This window comes from Hoplias malabaricus, chromosome X2, assembly GCF_029633855.1.
Source record: "Hoplias malabaricus isolate fHopMal1 chromosome X2, fHopMal1.hap1, whole genome shotgun sequence".
Lineage (NCBI taxonomy): Eukaryota > Metazoa > Chordata > Actinopteri > Characiformes > Erythrinidae > Hoplias > Hoplias malabaricus.
This window is the reverse complement of record NC_089819.1, coordinates 55,814,429-55,837,327: the sequence shown is the minus strand read 5'-3', so window position 1 is coordinate 55,837,327 and position 22,899 is coordinate 55,814,429. Positions and strand designations below refer to the sequence as shown.

The following is a 22,899-nucleotide window of genomic DNA, read 5'->3' as shown; positions in this document are numbered from 1 at the left end:
GGGATGTTAGTGTCAGGCTCCTCAGCTGAAGTTGTTTACCACGGCGAGTGGCTTGGAATGGTTCGGTCAACAGTGTTTAAGGAGCGCAACCTCAGAGGAGGGACAGCGTTTCCATGGCGACCTCACACAGGACATTTTACAGAGTGATGGACAGAGAGATATAGAGGTTATGAGAGGTGGTGACAGGGATGGAGTCTTTACTCTGGGCCGAGCTGCAGAGGAAGGCATGCCATTAGAGGTAGAGAGAGATAGAGAGAGTCAGAAAGAAAGAGAGACTGAGCAGTTGAGTTAGTGAGACAGACAGAGAGAGAGAGAGTACATAGAGCAAGAGGAACAGAGAGAGAGTGGGTTAAAGAAGAGAGTGTGAGAGAGAGAGAAAAAAGAAGAGAGAAGAGAGAGAGAGAGAGAGAGAGAGAGAGAGAGAGAGAGAGAGCAGGGGCAGATTGAGGGAGAATTACAGAAGCCACAGGGCGTCTAAATGAACTCTCTCCATCTTGGTGACCTTGCAGGGATAAGTGTGAGTGTGTGTGTGTGTGTGTGTGTGTGTGTGTTGGCTCTGATCCAGAGCATCTTCAACCTTCACTAAAGCCAATACAGCAAATAAAGTCAATAAACTCCACCTCCATCACTGCTCTGATTACACTCCCTGAGAAGATAAGAGCCTCTGGATTAAAGACGTGTGTTACACAGCTCCATCCTCTTCACCCTGACGTCCTCAGCCCCACTGACCACACTCTGGTCACTCTGTATTTCTACACTTACAGACTGTAGTTCATCTGTTGCTCTGCATACTTTGTTACCCCCCTTTCCCCCTGTTATTCAGCTCTCAGGACCCCCACAGAGCAGGTGTGATGTGGTGGTGGATCATTCTCAGCGCTGCAGTGACACTGACGTGGTGGTGGTGTGTTAGTGTGTGTTGTGCTGGTGTAGAGTGGATCAGACACAGCAGTGCTGCTGGAGTTTTTAAACCCCTCAGTGTCTGGACTGAGAACAGTCCACCGACCAAAAACATCCAGCCGATGTTAAAAACTCTAGTAGCCACTGCTGTGTCTGATCCACTACAAGGGCACCCCATACAGAGCTGAGATAAAGTTCACTGGCTGGTGTTCAGGTGCTACATTCAACTATTGAAACATAACGGTTTACGCCCAGTTTTATGTTTTGTATCTCAGTTTTTCTTCAGAATTTCCCAATAATTTGAAAAGGTTTGAGGAATCATCAGGAATTAAATATTGTGTAATTTCCTGTAATAGTTTTTGAGAGATATGAATTATTGATGTTGATATTTAACAGATCCACAGATAGTTATTACACAGTTGTTTTCCCGGGGTGTTGCTCAGACGTCCTCAAGTTTCCACTCTGTTTCTCCGTCGTACCACAGACAACACGGCGAACGTGGTGGTGGTCCGGAGGGGCTTCAGCCGGTTGAGCCAGGATGTGTACGAGCTGCCGATCGAGATCAACGATAACGGGGTTCCTCCGCTGAGCAGCTCCAACACGCTGGTGATCCGCGTGTGCAGCTGTGACAGTAAAGACACCATTCTGACCTGCAACGTGGAGCCGTACGTCCTCCCGGCTGGACTAAGCACAGGGGCGCTCATCGCCATCCTCGCCTGCATCGTCATCCTGCTGGGTACGTACAGCACTGTAGGACTATGGTGTGTGTGTGTGTGTGTGTGTGTGTGTGTGTGTGTGTATTTTACAGGAGAAGGAAAATCCTTAACGTTCAGTGGAAGTCATGAATTTTACACACAGTGTGAAGGACAGATGCTGTGTTCAAATGATGTAGGAACTAAACATCCACACACACAGAGACCTGGTTTTCTTTGGACACAGATGATAAATCCATTCTGGTACCACTTTATAATAAAATGGTTATTAGGCTGTAAACACATTAAAAATAATTACTAACCATTTATATCACAGTCAGTGACTTGTTACAAACTTCAGATTCTGCCAAATACTGACCTTGCTTCCTCCTCCATCAGTCGACGTTAACCCTGTCAGCTTCAGCACATACTTTAATTGAGTTTAATCATTTTACCACGGCATTTTATTCAATTAACCACTGACAGAGTGACTTTTTTAGACTCTGGTGATAATGTGGTGCACTTTTACATGTGAAATGTAATTATTTAGGACCTAAAAGCTAAGGTGTTTATAAGCTAATTGATAACCATGTAATAAACAGGTTTATAAACCAACAATAAACCTTTAGAAGTGTAGTCTTATTTTAAAGTGGTACCCAGTTAAATAACATTAAACATATTTTCTGAAATATCATTCAAAAACATATGTCAAGAATTTTTTATTAAGCAATGAATTTCCATTTTTACAGTAGAAATGATTAAATATATTCAATTCAACAGTACACACAGATGTTTAAGAGCATGTTCAAGTGACTTATTACCAAACATAAACACTAAGAAATTTCTTCAAAAATTCAGTAAAAAAATATGGCTATACACTTACATTTTCTAGCAATTTTGATGAAAAATGCACAGTGGATTTTTTGCAATATATCCATTCCAAAGTGTGAATATATCAATAAGAATTCATTTCCACATCATTTAAATAATATTAAACATATATTTTCTGAAATATCACATCAAAACATATGTCAAGAAATTTTTATTAAGCAATGAATTTCTATTTTTACAGTAGAAATTATTAAATATATTTGATTTACCAGCATTCACATATATTTTAGAGCATGCTGAAACATTTTATTTCTAAATATAAACACTTAGGAATTTGTTCAAAATTTTACTAAAATGTAAGGCTATACACTTACGTTTTCTAGCAATTTTGATGAAAAATGCACAGTGGATTTTTTGCAATATATCCATTCCAAAGTATGAATCTATCAATAAGAATTCATTTCCACATCATTTAAATAATATTAAACATATATTTTCTGAAATATCACATCAAAACATATGTCAAGAAATTTTTATTAAGCAATGAATTTCTATTTTTACAGTAGAAATTATTAAATATATTTGATTTACCAGCATTCACATATATTTTAGAGCATGCTGAAACATTTTATTTCTAAATATAAACACTTAGGAATTTGTTCAAAATTTCACTAAAATGTAAGGCTATACACTTACGTTTTCTAGCAATTATGATGAAAAATGCACAGTGGATTTTTTGCAATATATCCATTCCAAAGTATGAATCTATCAATAAGAATTAATTTCCACATCATTTAAATAACATTAAACATATATTTTCTGAAATATCACACAAAAACATATGTCAAGATATTTCGATTAAGCAATGAATTTCCATTTTAAATAAATATATTATCAAATATATTCAATTCAACAGCATTCACAGATTTTTTAGAGCATGCTGAAACCTTTCATTTCTAAATATAAACACTTAGGAATTTGTTCAAAAATTCACTAAAATATAAGCCTATACACTTACGTTTTCTAGCAATTTTGATGAAAAATGCACAGTAGATTTTTTGCAATATATCCATTCCAAAGTATGAGTCTATCAATAAGAATTAATTTCCACATCATTTAAATAACATTAAACATATATTTTCTGAAATATCACTCAAAAATATATGTCAAGAAATTTTTATTAAGCAATGAATTTCCATTTTTACAGTAGAAATGATTAAATATATTCAATTCAACAGTACTCACAGATGTTTAAAAGCATGTTCAAGTGATTTATTACCAAATATAAACACTTAGGAATTTGTTCAAAAATTCACTAAAATGTAAGGCTATACACTTACGTTTTCTAGCAATTTTGATGAAAAATGCACAGTAGATTTTTTGCAAAATATTCATTCCAAAGTATGAATCTATCAATAAGAATTAATTTCCACATCATTTAAATAACATTAAACATATATTTTCTGAAATATCACTCAAAAATATATGTCAAGAAATTTTTATTAAGCAATGAATTTCCATTTTTACAGTAGAAATGATTAAATATATTCAATTCAACAGTACTCACAGATGTTTAAAAGCATGTTCAAGTGATTTATTACCAAATATAAACACTTAGGAATTTGTTCAAAAATTCACTAAAATGTAAGGCTATACACTTACGTTTTCTAGCAATTTTGATGAAAAATGCACAGTAGATTTTTTGCAAAATATTCATTCCAAAGTATGAATCTATCAATAAGAATTAATTTCCACATCATTTAAATAACATTAAACATATATTTTCTGAAATATCACACAAAAACATATGTCAAGATATTTCGATTAAGCAATGAATTTCCATTTTAAATAAATATATTATCAAATATATTCAATTCAACAGCATTCACAGATTTTTTAGAGCATGCTGAAACCTTTCATTTCTAAATATAAACACTTAGGAATTTGTTCAAAAATTCACTAAAATATAAGCCTATACACTTACGTTTTCTAGCAATTTTGATGAAAAATGCACAGTAGATTTTTTGCAATATATCCATTCCAAAGTATGAGTCTATCAATAAGAATTAATTTCCACATCATTTAAATAATATTAAACATATATTTTCTGAAATATCACTCAAAAATATATGTCAAGAAATTTTTATTAAGCAATGAATTTCCATTTTTACAGTAGAAATGATTAAATATATTCAATTCAACAGTACTCACAGATGTTTAAAAGCATGTTCAAGTGATTTATTACCAAATATAAACACTTAGGAATTTGTTCAAAAATTCACTAAAATGTAAGGCTATAAACTTATGTTTTCTAGCAATTTTGATGAAAAATGCACAGTAGATTTTTTGCAATATATCCATTCCAAAGTATGAATCTATCAATAAGAATTCATTTCCACGTCATTTAAATAATATTAAACATATATTTTCTGAAATATCACATCAAAACATATGTCAAGAATTTTTTATTAAGCAATGAATTTCTATTTTTACAGTAGAAATTATTAAATATATTTGATTTACCAGCATTCACATATATTTTAGAGCATGCTGAAACATTTTATTTCTAAATATAAACACTTAGGAATTTGTTCAAAATTTCACTAAAATGTAAGGCTATACACTTACGTTTTTTAGCAATTATGATGAAAAATGCACAGTGGATTTTTTGCAATATATCCATTCCAAAGTATGAATCTATCAATAAGAATTAATTTCCACATCATTTAAATAACATTAAACATATATTTTCTGAAATATCACACAAAAACATATGTCAAGATATTTCGATTAAGCAATGAATTTCCATTTTAAATAAATATATTATCAAATATATTCAATTCAACAGCATTCACAGATTTTTTAGAGCATGCTGAAACCTTTCATTTCTAAATATAAACACTTAGGAATTTGTTCAAAAATTCACTAAAATATAAGCCTATACACTTACGTTTTCTAGCAATTTTGATGAAAAATGCACAGTAGATTTTTTGCAATATATCCATTCCAAAGTATGAGTCTATCAATAAGAATTAATTTCCACATCATTTAAATAACATTAAACATATATTTTCTGAAATATCACTCAAAAATATATGTCAAGAAATTTTTATTAAGCAATGAATTTCCATTTTTACAGTAGAAATGATTAAATATATTCAATTCAACAGTACTCACAGATGTTTAAAAGCATGTTCAAGTGATTTATTACCAAATATAAACACTTAAGAATTTGTTCAAAAATTCACTAAAATGTAAGGCTATACACTTACGTTTTCTAGCAATTTTGATGAAAAATGCACAGTAGATTTTTTGCAATATATCCATTCCAAAGTATGAATCTATCAATAAGAATTAATTTCCACATCATTTAAATAACATTAAACATATATTTTCTGAAATATCACACAAAAACATATGTCAAGATATTTCGATTAAGCAATGAATTTCCATTTTAAATAAATATATTATCAAATATATTCAATTCAACAGCATTCACAGATTTTTTAGAGCATGCTGAAACCTTTCATTTCTAAATATAAACACTTAGGAATTTGTTCAAAAATTCACTAAAATATAAGCCTATACACTTACGTTTTCTAGCAATTTTGATGAAAAATGCACAGTAGATTTTTTGCAATATATCCATTCCAAAGTATGAGTCTATCAATAAGAATTAATTTCCACATCATTTAAATAACATTAAACATATATTTTCTGAAATATCACTCAAAAATTTATGTCAAGAAATTTTTATTAAGCAATGAATTTCCATTTTTACAGTAGAAATGATTAAATATATTCAATTCAACAGTACTCACAGATGTTTAAAAGCATGTTCAAGTGATTTATTACCAAATATAAACACTTAGGAATTTGTTCAAAAATTCACTAAAATATAAGCCTATACACTTACGTTTTCTAGCAATTTTGATGAAAAATGCACAGTAGATTTTTTGCAATATATCCATTCCAAAGTATGAATCTATCAATAAGAATTAATTTCCACATCATTTAAATAACATTAAACATATATTTTCTGAAATATCACATCAAAACTTATGTCAAGAAATTTTTATTAAGCAATCAATTTCCATTTTAAATAAATAAATTATCAAATATATTCAATTCAACAGCATTCACAGATGTTTTAGAGCATGCTGACGCATTTTATTTCTAAATATAAACACTTAGGTATTTGTTTAAAATTTCACTAAAATGTAAGGCTATACACTTATGTTTTCTAGCAATTATGATGAAAAATGCACAGTGGATTTTTTGCAATATATCCATTCCAAAGTATGAATCTATCAATAAGAATTAATTTCCACACCATTTAAGGTTAATGACAATAGGTCAGTTTGTATCTGCAGTCACTCAGGACATTTACAGTTATCCATCGCTCACTTTGGTGCAGTTCACAGTTTCATTATGTGTCTATGGGGCTTTCCTCTGGGAGCTCAAGACCTCCCCCTGATCAAAATCGCTGAACTATATGCTAAAAAATAAATTATAGCACATGGGCCACTGGGAGTCCTGGGAGACTTTTCCTTGAAACATCTGCATCCTGAGAGGACCTTCTCCAGTGCAAAAAGACTAAAGCAGGACAAAACAAACCTAAACTAAAGGACACTCTAGGGCACTGATTTGTGAGTGCAGTGTTGAAACATAAATATGGATTTTGGATCTGATGGGATATATATATATTTTTTTCTGCATTATTATTATCATCCTGTGAAAGTTCTGTGTAGACCAGATGTATTATATCACAGAGGTAAGTCCTGTCGTTGTAAAATATAGATAAGCAGTGTATTTTTGCCTTGGATTTAAGACTGTGAAACTACATGGAAACAGGTGCTCAGAAGTGCTTGACTTAACAGAATGTGATATAAAAGTTTGATCAGTTTGAGAAGGAATCTTACTTACGGTGTGTGTTTCTCCTCTCAGCGATCGTGGTGTTGTTCGTGGCTCTACGGCGTCAGAAGAAGGAGCCTCTGATCATGTTCGAGGAGGAGGACGTGCGTGAGAACATCATCACGTACGACGACGAGGGCGGAGGGGAGGAGGACACGGAGGCGTTCGACATCGCCACGCTGCAGAACCCCGACGGCGCCAACGGCTTCCTGCCGCGGAAGGACATCAAACCTGAGCTGCAGTTCCCCCTGAGGCCAGGCATGAGGCCGGCGGCCAGCAGCGTAGACGTGGACGACTTCATAAAGACCCGCATCAGCGAGGCCGACAACGACCCCACGGCGCCCCCTTACGACTCCATCCAGGTCTATGGCTACGAGGGGCGGGGCTCCGTCGCCGGCTCACTGAGCTCCCTCGAGTCCGTCACCACCGACTCAGACCTGGACTACGACTACCTCCACAGCTGGGGACCGCGCTTCAAAAAACTCGCCGACCTGTACGGCTCCAAAGACTCCGCTGATGACAACTCCTAACGACCACTTCCTTAGCCATTTCTAGCGTTACTTTCCGTTTTTTCGGTTTTCCAGGATTCCAGGTTTTGGGTTTTCCGGTTTTGAACAATCTTGCAACCACTTATTATTCCCTTTCCATTTTTTTAGAATCCAGTTTTTTTACATCTTACAACCCGCTTATTTTGCCCTTTCCATTTTGTATTTCTTCAGTTTTCACTTTTCCAGTTTTTGACGGTCTAAAGAAGACTTACTTTGCCTTTCCTGCTTTTGGATTCCAGTTCCCAGTTTTCCATTTTTTAATGCCCTCCCCCCTTCCTTCTTATACCTTGCTCCCACTTCCACTAACTCTGTGTACTGTGTGAAGTTTACTATAAAACTATAAAGTATTCCGCGAGTTCATTTACTATTTATAGTAAACGTTTACTTTTTTGTTTAGTTTTTATTTTTAGGTTGCTTGTCTGGAACTCTCGCGCCAGTGGACCGCCGTAGATCATTTTCATTTGCGGTACGATACCTGAAGACGGATTAAAAAAGATTTAGGAATAATGATGAAAAAATATATATAATAATAAATAAAATAAAAAGACACCTCTGTGGGATGTATGGAAACTCCAACTCACTCCTGAACGGAAGAAGGCGACGTTTTCACGTGTTTCACGTCTCTTGTTCGTTAAAGATGGATCACAGAAACGACAGAACATGGAAATGCTGATACTGTGAATGAGCTCACATCAGAGAAAATAAACAGTTGCCTTATTTACGTGAAAAATAACAAAAGAACGACATTCAGCAAACTTCATCCCTTCTTCTGTAGCGCCTCCTACTGGCTGCTGGAGGACCTGCCCCTCAACAAAGGACGTCTTCTTGTTCTTCTTAATCTTCTTCTTATTTTTGTTTTTATTATTATTATAATTATTATTTGTTTTTGTCATTTTTGTTCTTTTTTATATAATCAAGTCCTGATGTTGGATTTCACGCATAAAAAAAAAGAAAATATAAAAATAAGAAAACAAAAGAATAATCAAAACAAAAGCAGGCCCACCTTAAGGCCACAGCCGCCACCAACGAAGGATCACAGATAAAGACAGACACATGAGCTCAAAATATCGCCTTAAAATTTATGGACACACTCACAACGCAGTGCATTTTTTGTTTTCTTTTATAACTTGAAAACTATATCCTAAAGCAAGAAGAAACCATATAACGTATGTACAGTACAAACGTGCAGATGTCTCCTGAGGATCAACCTTGCGCCTATTGGTTCATGTAGAATCTTCTCTTTTTTATGACAATATAATTCTGATTATTATTCATTATTCTCTCTTCATTTCTTCATCTTTTCTTTTACGGCGTATATTACTCTCCCTCATTGAGAAAAATAGCAATCTGTCCTGTTGCAGTGAGAAACAGCTAATTTCTATGTCGATTTTATGGTAACTATTTGTACAATTTTAAAAGTTCTTATTTTAGTATACATACGAATATCAGTATTTCAACATGTAAGAAACTGTTACAGCATCACACTTATATTTTATGAACATTGTACTGTTGCTTTATTATGTGCTTCAATCTACGAAGCGGAAAACTTTGAAATAAATGCTCTTTTTATAAAATAACGGAGGGTGTTTATAAATCTGTGAATCTACAGTGGGCTCCGAAATCTGAGACCACTTTAAGAAATCAGGGATTTTAAGGTGAATTTACGAAACCAACTTGCTGTTCTTGTGTTGTCTGTATTTCTCTTTTTGTTTTTAATCAAGAAAAAAAATGGTATGTAATTTCAACAGCTTTCATCCTCATTTATCAAGAAAAAATATATCTTGTCTCTTGGAAAATTGTTTTTAAATTATTTTAAGTTCGTTCACACGGAACATAAATTATTTTAAAAGCAGCAGTATTAGCAACCACCTGAAATACATTAGCAATAGAGTAGCAAAACACTAGCAACCACCTGGGATACCATAGCATAGCAATACACTAGCAACCACCTGGTATACCATAGCATAGCAATACACTAGCAACCGCCTGGGATACCATAGTATAGCAATACACTAGCAACCACCTGGAATACCATAGCATAGCAATACACTAGCAACCGCCTGGGATACCATAGCATAGCAATACACTAGCAACCGCCTGGGATACCATAGCATAGCAATACACTAGCAACCGCCTGGGATACCATAGCATAGCAATACACTAGCAACCACCTGGGATACCATAGCATAACAATACACTAGCAACCACCTGGGATACCATAGCATAGCAATACACTAGCAACCACCTGGGATACCATAGCATAGCAATACACTAGCAACCACCTGGGATACCATAGCATAGCAATACACTAGCAACCACCTGGGATACCATAGCATAGCAATACACTAGCAACCACCTGGGATACCATAGCATAGCAATACACTAGCAACCACCTGGGATACCATAGCATAGCAATACACTAGCAACCACCTGGTATAGCATAGCATAGCAATACACTAGCAACCACCTGGGATACCATAGCATAGCAATACACTAGCAACCACTTGGGTAGACATTTAATAGCAATGTGTGAAATGTGCTCAGCACAAGCCAAGGGTGTGGATAAAAACAACAGTATAATTCTGATTATTATTCATTATTTACAGGCTCTTCATTACTTCATCTTTTCTTTAAAAGTGTATATAAATCTCCCTCATTGAGAAAATAACAGTCTGTCCTGTTTCAGCGAGAAACATTTAATTTCTATGTGGAGTTTATGATCATTATTTGTACTACTTTTAAAAGTTAATGAACAGAGCTTTATATTGTTAGAAAACGTTGTTGTTGATGATGTCATAAAGATAGTTATTACTGGGCGGAGTGGGTGTGGACATAAACTGTCAGTTTTGTTAAAGTAAACACACTGATGTTGATTTCTGACCGTTCCATGATGAAGGGTACAGACAGGATGTTATCTGGCTCATCCCATAAATCTGAAAATGACTGACAGGTCCAGAATCCCCATTTAATCATTTCCCAGTCCGCCGTCTCGCCTTGAAACCCGAACGCACCGAGCTCCTTTCACAGCTGCAGCGTTTCCAGCTCCTGTCCAGTGGAGGCTACATCTTTAGTTCATCTCCGCTGAGTTTCGCCAAGGGACGCCTCTGCTGAAAGGTCAATGTGCACTTAAAAAATAAAGAAATAAATATAAAACACCCACAGCTGGGAGGTGCTGAGCTCCTGCATCTGCTCTCAGCTGATTTCCAGGTGTAGCTCCATCACTTCACGGCAGAAAAATAAAGTCTTAGCAAGAGGACATCATCTAAAACCGGCCCCACCCACGTCACAACCCTCAACTGGATAAGGGTTACGGACAATGGGTAAATGAAATGCTTCTGACAGTAGAATAAGACTCGAAAAACATGTCTAGAAACAATTTGAATAATCTTTATATATTAAAAGTACTGTTCAGACATAACATTCCACTCAAACTCAGCTCATTTCATTGCAGTTTAAACAGTGGAAAACAAGCTCTTGTCCTCATCCTGAGGTCACACACACACACACACACACACACACAAACACACACACATACACATATTTACAATATACCTATTTCTATACTTCAGTTGCCCCAATACACGTTTCCATGGTTACACTACACCCATTCCCACACTACACCTAATTTCTACAGTAACGTCTGTGTCTACGTTCACATTACAATCCTCATTCTTCAGTTCAGATTATTTTATTATTTATTAATAAATATTAATTATTTATTTATGTTGCTCTGATGGGACTTTGATGGTTCACATTCATTAAAGTGACATGTATCTGTGTGTAATGTGATCAGATCTGTCCCTGAAATGGCAGCATGTTTACACTAATCTATTTAAGCACATCATCTACATCACCAGCAACACACACAAACACACTGTATTTCTGAGACGACTTTAGACATTATTAACTCATGTGTATCACATATTTCTCGGGACCTGGGACGTGGTTCTCAAATATCTCTGTCCACCCTGTGTAGTGCACGGTGTAGGTCATAAATAACAGTTTCCGCACTCACGCATTGTGTCGTCTGTCGAATAACATAATAATTGGCCTGAGCTTCACATCTTCCAGTCGAACTAGAGCCACGTCTGTGTGGAGTAGTTTTATAATCAATGAAGTACAGCTTTGAAAAGATCAGACGTGAATCACATTGAGGGAAAAGAATCTGATTTGAGTCACTTAAGGCTGGTGATATGAACTTAGCCTGTTTTTATTATTTAAACATGGTTTCAGCTCTTAAAAAAGTGTGTGGCTGATGTCTGATTGAGTTGTTGATGGAGGGCCTGTTTTATTCAACACTGTGGGTGTGTGTGTATCAGGGGGCCACTCTCCTGCCCTCTCCCTACCTCACCTGACCCCTCTCTCTGCTCAGGTGATTAACCTGCACTCTGTGGCCCCCGTGGGCCCTCAGGTCCAGCCCTGCCGCTGCGTCTGACCTCTGCTTCTCCTCCACGAACCACAGGAGCGAGGGATTGAGGGAAGGAAAGGGAGGAGGGCAGGAAAGAGGGAGGAGAAGTGCAGCAGCTCTCCAGCAGCCTGTCTCTTATCTCACAGATCCATAAGAAAGTGTCAGATTCTTCCCCAGAAACCATGAATCAATAGCTGCTTCCTGACACTGGCGCTGCGCAACATTAAGTGCAGGGCCAGGGATGCACCTGAGGCCGGGCGTGTGTGTGTGTGTGTGTGTGTGTGTGTGTATGTGAAGAGCTCTCCAATTATATAGGGCTTTTTCTATAGTTAGAATCAGAGCTTCTGTCCACTGTCCATTATACGATGTAAGTCACACTGTACACACTTCCACGTTTAAAGATGTCTGACTCTACTTTCTACTTTTTCCCAGGTTATAACGAGTTATATCCAAATCTACTGTTATTCAACAGTACACTATAAATATTACCATGGTTACGCTACATACATTCCCATGATTACAATATGCACATTTCCATGGTTACCGTACATTAATTTTCATGGCTACACTACGCACATTTCCATGTTTACAGTACACACATTTCTATAGTTACACTGCACACATTTCCATGGTTACAGTACACACATTTCCATGGCTATACTATGCACATTTCAATGGATACACTGCACACTTTTCCATGGTTACAGTACACACATGTCCATGGATACACTGCACACATTTCCATGGTTACAATCCACACATTTCCATGGTTACACTGCACACATTTCCATGGATACACTGCACACATTTCCATGGTTACAGTACACACATTTCTATGGCTATACTATGCACATTTCCATGGTTACAGTACACACATTTCCATGGATACACTGCACACATTTCCATGGTTACAGTACACACATTTCCATGGATACACTGCACACATTTCCATGGATACACTGCACACTTTTCCATGGTTACAGTACACACATTTCCATGGATACACTGCACACATTTCTATGGTCACAGTACACACATTTCCATGGTTACACTATACACATTTCCATGGCTACACTATGCATATTTCCATGGCTACAGTATACACATTTCCATGGTTACAGTAAACACATTTCCATGGTTACACTGCACACAACTCCATGGTTACAGTACACACATTTCAATGGTTACACTGCACACATCTCCATGGTTACACTACATCCGTTTCTATGGTTACACAACATCCGTTCCCACCGGTTTACCATGATTGCATTACCATGAGTACAGTACTATTATTACTATGGTTACAGTACACACATTTCCATGTTAACATTACATCGATATCCATGATTAGAGTACACACATTTCCATACTTACACAACATCAGTCTCCATGGTTAAGCTACACCCAGTTTGATGGTTTCACTCCATATATTTCCACTTTTACACTACGCTTATTACCATGGTTACGCTACACTCATTTTCATGGTTACACAGCATCCACTTCCACATTACAGACCATCCAACCAAACTCAGCAGGAGCCAGAACCCTTTACTCACTAATGCGCCTGAGGAGAAGTGAAAGTGGAGCTGTTTGAAAATAGTTGGAGTAGAGCAACTCCATCAGATTTACACGGAGCAGAGCAAATGGGACGTGAATGATATCTCTCTGTAAATCTCCCCAGACCACATCGTCTGTTCTCATCGTTTATCTCTCTGTCTCTCCCTCGCTCCCTCTCTCCCTCTGCTGCTCTACATCAGTAAATTGTGCAGAGGAGACATGACAGCTACATGAAATCTGACCAAAGCACAAATGGCTGCGACTAACCGCCAGCAGGAACCCGATAGTGCTAATAGTGCATTATCACTGAAGAGGAGCTGTTTAAATAACTCTGTCACTCAGGGGCATTGATTTTTTTTTTTTTTCACCACTCGCTCTTGTTTGATCCTCGTCTTTTTATTACTTTTATTCATTTATGGAAAAAGTTTCTTAGGATGGAGAACTGTTTTATGAGACTTTTATATGTTAAGGACAAATTAAGAGAGCTGTAATATATCATTAAAATAAAATAAAAAAATAATAAACAAAAGCAGCTCCAAACTTTTAATGCCATTCTATGGAAGTCCATTTCCACCACAAAAAAATAATACTGCAAAAAGGCACTTTTAGTTTTTTTGTTTTTTTCATTAATATGAAAGTTGCTATCTCAATATTTCAAGATACGATGAAGGTATTTTGAGATATTTTGAGATATTGAGCTGTTATCTCATTTAGAGAGTAACTCAATTAATACTATCTCATTATTTTTAGACGTATATTTACTTAGTATCTCCAAGAAATTTAGTATATGGAAATATTGAGATATCAGCTTACATTGATTGATTGATTGATTGATTCATTCATTCATTCATTATCTGTAACCACTTTTCCAGTTCAGGGTCGCAGTGAGCAACTTACATATTAATGAAAAAAAGTGTCTTTCTTTCTTTCTTTCTTTCTTTCTTTTTTTTCTTTTTCTTCTTTCTTTCTTTCTTTCTTTCTTTCTTTACTTCTTTCTTTTTTTCTTTCTTTCTTTCTTTCTTTCATTCTTTCTTTCTTTCTTTCTTTCTTTTTTTCCTTTTTCTCTTTTTCTTTCTTTCTTTCTTTCTTTCTTTCTTTCTTTCTTTAAAGTAGCAGAAACATATATTCCCCACAAAAAAAAAAAAAAAAAAAAAAAAAGATGCTCTGAGGCAGCTGTAAACATGCCCTAAGCCAAAGGTGGGGTAGACAGGTAAAAAGCCCCCCAGCACTGGACTGGTAGGAAAATTGGGGGTGGGGGGTGGTGAAGGAACAGCACTGTTTCCTTCTTCAACATCCACAGCACGTCATTGTACAGTGACAAATAATTACACATTGCCACCTTAATGACAGGGTTAAATCTTCGGCTTTTTACTTCCTTTTGTCTATTTCTGTTCCTCAGTGTGTGGTTATTCTACTCTCCATCTCCACGTCCTTTCAGACCCATGGTGCTGAGCTGTTTTTCTCACAGTGGAGGGATGACTGTGGTGAGAACAGAACTGAGTCAGAGTGGAGATTGATTATCTGCTCTCTCCTCTCAGAGATGCTGTCTGTCTGAGGGACAGTTTGGGTGAGAGACAGAGGTCTTGTTGTGGGTTTCACTTTCGCTGCATCTTTTCATTCGTCAAACTCCCATTTTGGAAATTCTTTAATTCTTCCTTAGACCCTATGTATTCTCATCAGTTAATTTGATACCATTGCTCTCCAAAGAGGAATAAATACCTCAGTGTTTGTGGATGTGTAAATTTAATGAGGAATGGACCAACTGAAATGCTCCAAAATGCCTCTGAATTAAATCTTTATCCACTGACGTCTGTTTAAATTAAAGAAGGAAACCCTGTGTTGTCCTCTAACATTATTAATGCCTCAATTAAAAATGTAAATGTAACTGATCCGCTCTGAGTGCTTCTTTGTGCTGGAGAGCGCTCAGCGGGAAATAAAACACATTCAGAGGGTTCATACTTTAAAGGGAGGGTGGTTAAGTCTTTAGGCGTCAGAATATTTCAGCACTCTGTGTGTGTGTGTGTGTGTGTGTGTGTGTGTGTGTTCCAGCTCTTGACCTTGGAAGAAATTCAGAGGCAGTGGATCTCTCAGTGAAAGGGTATTGACCCGAGGTATTTGTGCTGTAGGTAGCAGTATAACATTACTGAGACACACAGGAGATTCTGGAGATTTTACACCGATAAAAACGGAGCTGTGAAAAAGTCACTCCATTTATATAAAGTCCAGTTAAAAGCACCATTAGGTAAAAGTGCTCTCTTTTCATGAGCTATACTCGAGGGACTGATACTAGGTCATTAAAGTGCTTAAGGACAATACGAGAGGTCTGAAATACTGGAGGACAGAAGCCAATCGGAAAATCAGGAGAGACATGGTGTCACCCCAAATAGCATCTCCACTCCCACGTCAGACCCGAGCACATCCTCAGCTGTCTGTGTCCCTCCGTCCCTCCACTGTGAGAAATCTAAACACTAAGGGTCTGAAAGGATGTGGAGATGAACAGAAGAATCCAGTAGCTGCTGGTGGTACTCAGAACAGTGGCCTGACCCAGAGCCCTGATCTCATCTTCACGGAATGGGATTGGGATAAACTCTTGGAGAAAAGAAAAACAGAACCAACTTTGTCTGTGTAACATTTCTCAGTTAAATGTTCTGACTGTTTTTAGGAGAAATGAGGAGATACAGTGTCTAATGTCGGCCCTAGACCCGTGCAAATATGTTACTCACTGTTTAGTGGAAGGTCAGGGGTTTACAGGTGGAGGGTCGGACTCCTCTGCTCTGATGGTGGAGTCCTATCACTTTCATAAAACACAGACATGGAATAATGAGAATGAACAGTGGACAGTCATTTTTATTTATTTGTTTTATTCTGATTTCGAGGAGCAGAAATGGGAAAAAAATGGAAATTAGAAATGATTGAAATCCTATTTATTTTCTCAGTGGTGGTCCACACAAGGGAACACACTGAACACCTTTAGTTGAGTAACATAACTGTACTTTATTCTACAATAATTATAGACTTTAAAATTGTGTTGACTTCATTCGCCCCGTTTCATCTCCAGGACTTTTATTGTGTTCTTTAATTCTCCACAGTTGTATAATGGAAGATTACAGAGATCCCCCTCTCCTTCTGGAGAAGAGAATGTAATGAACCTTTAGGGAACACAACTGGACTCTAACACCACTGCTGTACCTTTAAAGATACACTACTGTCTGTACCTTTAAAAGATACACTACTGTCTGTACCTTTAGTGACAATAATGAACCTGTGCTTTGCCTTTTTTCTCTGAGAGTGTAACAAATAAAAACTCCTTTTTTATTATTTCACCTCAAATGGTCAGAACATTAAATTGATAAACAATACACAGACCCGACGTCTAGGACCGAAGTTCTGAAGAGATTCAGAATCACAGTCAGAATCACTTTATACCAGAATAAAAGCTGGAGTAAGCTGATAAACTGTCGCTGTGGTGGACCCTCAGTGCCTCATCTTAGTGCCTGTGATTCAGGAACAAAACTCAACCACATTTAATTGTAATTGAGAATGTATTAATTAATCTGCTTTCACCTTTTATGCTCAACTTTCCTTTTGGAGACTATTCTCCAACATAATGGAGCTTCGAGGTGCACAGCTGGCTTTAAGACCCCTGCTGGACCAGTAAAGGGACATTGACACTGTCTGGACCTTTAGAGCACAACTCCGTACCTGTACAGGACTTTTATTTTTGAAAGTGCATTGCAATTTCCTTTATGTATATTTTAATAAATGCATTTAAAAAAAAAAATAAATAAATAAATAAATAAGGCTTCGGCCTCGGTTGGTGACTTTAAAACATGGCTGCTTTGGACAAACCTCAGGATGTATTATAATTTTCCTTATTTACTTTTATTGGGAGTGATTTACTGGAGCGCTGTGGTCTGGTGCAAGGACAAATGACCGACACAACACTTTTCCAACTTCAAGAGAGATAAAAGGAAGCTTTTTCCACATCATACGAGAGGTATTTTTAGTGCACTGGCTGGAGGACCAACAACAACAAGAAACAGTTAATAAATAAATAAATAAATAAGTGAAAAAGTTGGAAGTTGTGTGGTGATTTATGGCGTGTCAGAGGAAACCAGCAGTAGCTTAGCTTCCCATAATTCACTGCAGATTCCTCGCCCAGCTTCAGGGACGTATTGCTTTTCTGTCCCTCAGCCACCGAGGCACGCATAAATCTCTTATCTCCGAGAGGGACAGGATTTTTCTCCAGATTCTCACAGCGGGACGGGTTCAGTTTTGGTGAAAATGATGCCGAAGCTCAGAGCTCTAAACCCCAAGCTTCTGTTGGAAAGAATGGAGAAGAAATCCCACTGAATCCCTTCTCTGGCAGTTTGGTCCGGTGGGCTTGGCATTTTGAGGGATCATGTAGCTCAGCCAAACATTTCAAACACAGAACAGCCACCACACCGTCAACACACACTCGGCATTCCCTAAAATATAATCCCTGTTCCTGGAAAAGTTAGGAAATTTTGATAATTGTACTAAAACTGTTAATTCTTCAGAAGACATCAGTCGCAGTCCAATCAAAACATGTATCTTTATTTTTGTCAATGTTTGTGTAACAATTCCATGACGAATGGACCAATAGAAATGCTCCAAAATAATTGGAACTAATCAATTAGAAAATGAGAAAAGTAGGAAATGGCAGAGGTGTTTATATTTGTTGAAGGTGGTTAGATATAATGATAAAGTGTGTTTTTGTATTAAATGAACACTGATAATTATGGGATGTTATTAACGCATAGATCCAGTATAAAACACACTTTCCTTCTCCTAAAACCATCACTGAGAGGGAAGGAACACTGAAATTGGATCTGTGCCACACACGGAGCAGATGAAACAGTTTCTCGTCTCGTCTCCGTCCTTGAAACTCTCGTAAAGCCCACTTTCGCTTTGGCGAACATGTCCAGTTATAAATGGCTTCTTACCGTTGAGCACTTATTTTAATTGACCTAATTAATAAGGGGGAAATCTGAAACACCCAAACAGGAATTGGGTTAATAATCGGCGTAATTAGAGGAGGAGAGGGAAGGATCGGCCCCTGATTGGCCGAGGTTATAGATAATATCCTCGATCATCAATGTCCTTGAGGATCGTGATCAGGGGGGATGTGTTTAAGTGTAATCTATATCTCTGCACATCACACCCAGAGCATTCAGAGCTCTATTAACTCTATTAGAGCCTGAGATCAGAGCAGGACGTTGTCAGCGCTCAACACACGGCTGCGTATTAAGATCTTCTGAAGGATATATGTTTTAATTAGCTCTACCTCTAGCGACTAGGACCTGGGAGACAATGCCATTAAATAAAATGTTAATTAAAGCTGCCCGGAAAAAAGGAACGATGGGAACCTTAATTGTTTTCTCACCGGCACTCCTCTGTGGCTCCAGAAATAATCCTCTGAAGCACATTCTCAGGTCTGGCCTACATTCACTCACCCCTTTCTCTGCGTCTCTATCTCCTACCTGCTGCTCCAGAGCGTGAGACACGCTGAGACGTCTCTCACACAGAAGTGGAGCAAAGTGGAAAGTTTTAGAGAACTGTTAAATGCCACTTACACTCTTAAACAATAAAGGTGCCACAAAGGGTTCTTTGAGCGATGCCACAGAAGAACCACTTTTGGTTCCGTAAAGAACCCTTGCTGCTGATAACATTTAAATGTGTAAAGAACCTTAAGAACGAGTGATGGATTTTTAAACCTTTAAAAGCTTCTTCACACAGACATTTCTTAAACAACAGTTCTTTAAGGAAACAAAAGTGGTTCTTCTATAGCATCGTTCACAAACCCCTAGTAGCACCGTGTTTTTTTAAAGAGTATACCTTTGTAAAATTGTGCTTATTCGACTCAAATCAAAACTTTGATTAAACCGATCAAAAGCTCTTTTAGATTTTAATCAAAAACTATCAGCATTTACATCACTTCACACTCACAGGTCACTGGTTATACATTGTTTCACTTTTGTGAGTTTTGGAGACTGACCAAAACATTACGATCATCACAGGGTGGTCCTCAGATCCTTACACTGTTCATTTTACCAGCTTCAACCTCAGCTTCAAGAACTGACTGTTCACTCATTGCCTGAGCCCCCCACCCCCACTCCAGTCAACCCGCTGTAAGCAGATCATCTGCGTTACTCACTTCACTTGGTCAAGATTTTTATTTTTTTTTTATCATTTTGTGATATATTTATTGGACTCAATATATATATATATATATATATATATATATATATATATATATATATATATATATATATATATATATATATATATATATATATATACAGTGGAACCTCTACTTACAAACTTGATCCGTTCCGTGACCCGTGTGAAGTGACCCGTTCCGTGTGAAGTAAGTAGAAAAGTTTGTTTCTCGAGTCAATTTTCCCCATTTAAAATAATGGAAAAGCAATTAATGCGTTCCAGCCCCCACCCCGAAAGTCACCATTTTTGCACTGATATATGTTTACAACACTCTCAAATTAGTAAAAAAACACATGTAGCGTTACTAAAACTAAAAGAGAAATACAGTGGTTCACTGGTTCCACTGTATATATATATATATATATATATATATATTTATTTATTTATTTATTTATTTATTTATTTATTTATTTAAATGAAGAATACAAATAAATTTCACACCTCAAATCAAATTCTGTTTTATATTTAGTCTTTTAAAGTAAGTTATTTCAATTTGTAATTGTTTCATCACTGTATTTTTATCATGAAAACAGCTATTGCCTAAATTTTAGAGAAGCAGGCTTGGGACAGAAGTGTCACTGATCCATTCCCTCACTCAGGCAGGGGAACAGGGGGCGGAGGCAGTGAAGGAACAGCACTGTCTCCTCCCTCAACAGCCACAATTTTGGATTCACAGTTGAGCAAGGCTTTTGTTAGGGAATAGTAAACTATTATTTTAAACAGCCCTTAAACCTTCATCACAGCCCAGAGCCCTATGACAGACTTTTGGCATTGAATACATGACCTAATGCTCATGTGCAGCTGCTCTGGAGCATTTTATTGGGTGTCTAGGGATTTTTGGGAATGTAGGAAAGTGAGTATTTTACCTTTTTCACTCTGAAACGAGTGCATCCTTTATTCCTGGGAAACACTGACAACTGAGCGAGGCCTGATTGTTCTGGAGGAAAGAGGAGGGCGCTAAGCTCCGTCTGCACCTCCACAGTGAGGTGGGAATAGACTGAGAGGAATGTGTAAGAGTGTGTGAGGTGTGTGTGTGTGTGTGTGTGTGTGTGTGTGTCCACTGTGTCTGGTTTTATTTTTCGTTGCAGTCATGCTGCAGATCTTGAGGAGAACTCTCTATCAACAAACAAACTAATCACACCCTGAGGATCCTCCCCAGGACACACCACCACACGCTGGACTCAATCCCACCCTGTTTTCAGGACAGTAACTCTTTCCATTGCATTGTTTTTCCCAGTGAATCTGGAGACACTGCGGTGAATAACAAGCTCCTGTTTGGCTCTCTGGAACATTTCCTTCATTGTCAAACTGGAGTCGTCATTTGTAGAAAGTTTCAGCAGCTTGTTTGGCTGAATTACTGGGAACCGCTAGTGTTTACAGTGGTTTACTGAGTCAGTTTATGGGGTAATATCCCCTATGACTGTATATATGTGGTTATTGGATGTGAAGCACCTCCTGAAACTGGCTTTATACTTACTCACATGTTTTTTTTTTTTTTTTTTCCTGTAAAGTTAATATTTTGGGAGATACACAGCCCAAGAGACCCCTGTGGGAACAGAGCCACTAATGTTCCGGAGTATCACGCTGTTTCTCCTGCACAGGTGATGCCACATATGTAAAGCACACCAACCTTTCCCAGCTCTGAGAGCACATCTGACACAGAATATATCTTACAGTTCACTACACATGTGAATCTCCACATGATTTTCCAGATATTTTTAAATGCAGCAGAAATTACTCTTCAAAGGTGCAATGGGTTGTCACTGTACAACAAACAACGAAAAGTGTTTTCCACATTTGACCTGCAATTATTCAAGGTTCTTATGTTAAAGTAGATATTAAGTTCTTTATATGTTTCTACTTTAGTGATTAACACATAGTTCTTGTTAGTTTTTCAACACGAGTTGTTAAATGGTGTTCTAAAAATATAAAATATATAATATATAGTTTATTTTTTTGCAGTTCACTCACAGATTACTGCCATGATGTGACTGGCTTTATTGCGTTTACCACATCTGCAGAGAAAGGGACTTTACCCAAACCCTAACCACAATTGCAACACTGGCCACTAACATCTCCTCTAATTATAACATGTTTTAGAGATGATGTAAGCACTGGCATGTATTATTTAAGATGATATGGGTCTTAATTGACGTATTAATGGACTGATATCTCCTGTGTTAGAGTATAACATCATCTCTCATTATTCGCAGTAGCAGCTGTAATAACTGATGCCCTCCACATTACTGTTATTTATGGGAGATTTGCCACAGATCAGGCCTTTGGGATCAGTCTTTTATCCACAAATGAATCTAATCACACCACGAGGACCAAGGCTAAGGAGAAGCAGCTGCTTTTCTTTCTCCAAAAAACACAGAGTCTGGAATTACACTCCAACTCCTGCAGTCCCTGCACCGGGGGAATGTGTCTGCGTGGCACTTTCAGGGAAAATAAATAAATTAATAAACAGAATAAAACCCACAGTTGAGTTGGGCTCGTTTTATTGTGCAAACTGCTCTCTGTCTGTGGTTTCCTTTTTCTGAAAGCATTAACCAGGCTTTTTCGAAATAGCTGTGGGTTACGCCCGGCTCAAATGTTTCATCAGGATTCAACAAAAAAACACTGCTTTATTGACTTGTTGTGCAATGACAGCTGGAATTTACAGCAAAGCAATATTAAAAACAAAGAGAAAGAGGTGGAAAAACAGCAGGGAAAACCAGCCGAGCTCTGAGTCGGTCTGAGAAACATCCCTGATATAAAACAGCTTTTCTATGTGATATGAGTTCTCACTGTCTATATTTCTGTGTTT

At 37.2% G+C, this 22,899-nt stretch overlaps 1 protein-coding gene across 1 annotated transcript in view; it reads left to right on the top strand.

Annotated features, from left to right (window-relative positions):
* The window catches only part of LOC136676659 (cadherin-11-like), a 20,200-nt gene extending 10,839 nt beyond the window's left edge, over window positions 1-9,361 (top strand). Inside the window, exons 5-6 of the mRNA XM_066653804.1 lie at window positions 1,382-1,633; window positions 7,368-9,361. Coding sequence (XP_066509901.1) covers window positions 1,382-1,633; window positions 7,368-7,864 — 749 coding nt within the window. The 3' untranslated portion in view covers window positions 7,865-9,361. The remainder of the gene's footprint in view (window positions 1-1,381; window positions 1,634-7,367) is intronic.
* The last annotated feature ends 13,538 nt before the right edge of the window (window positions 9,362-22,899 follow it).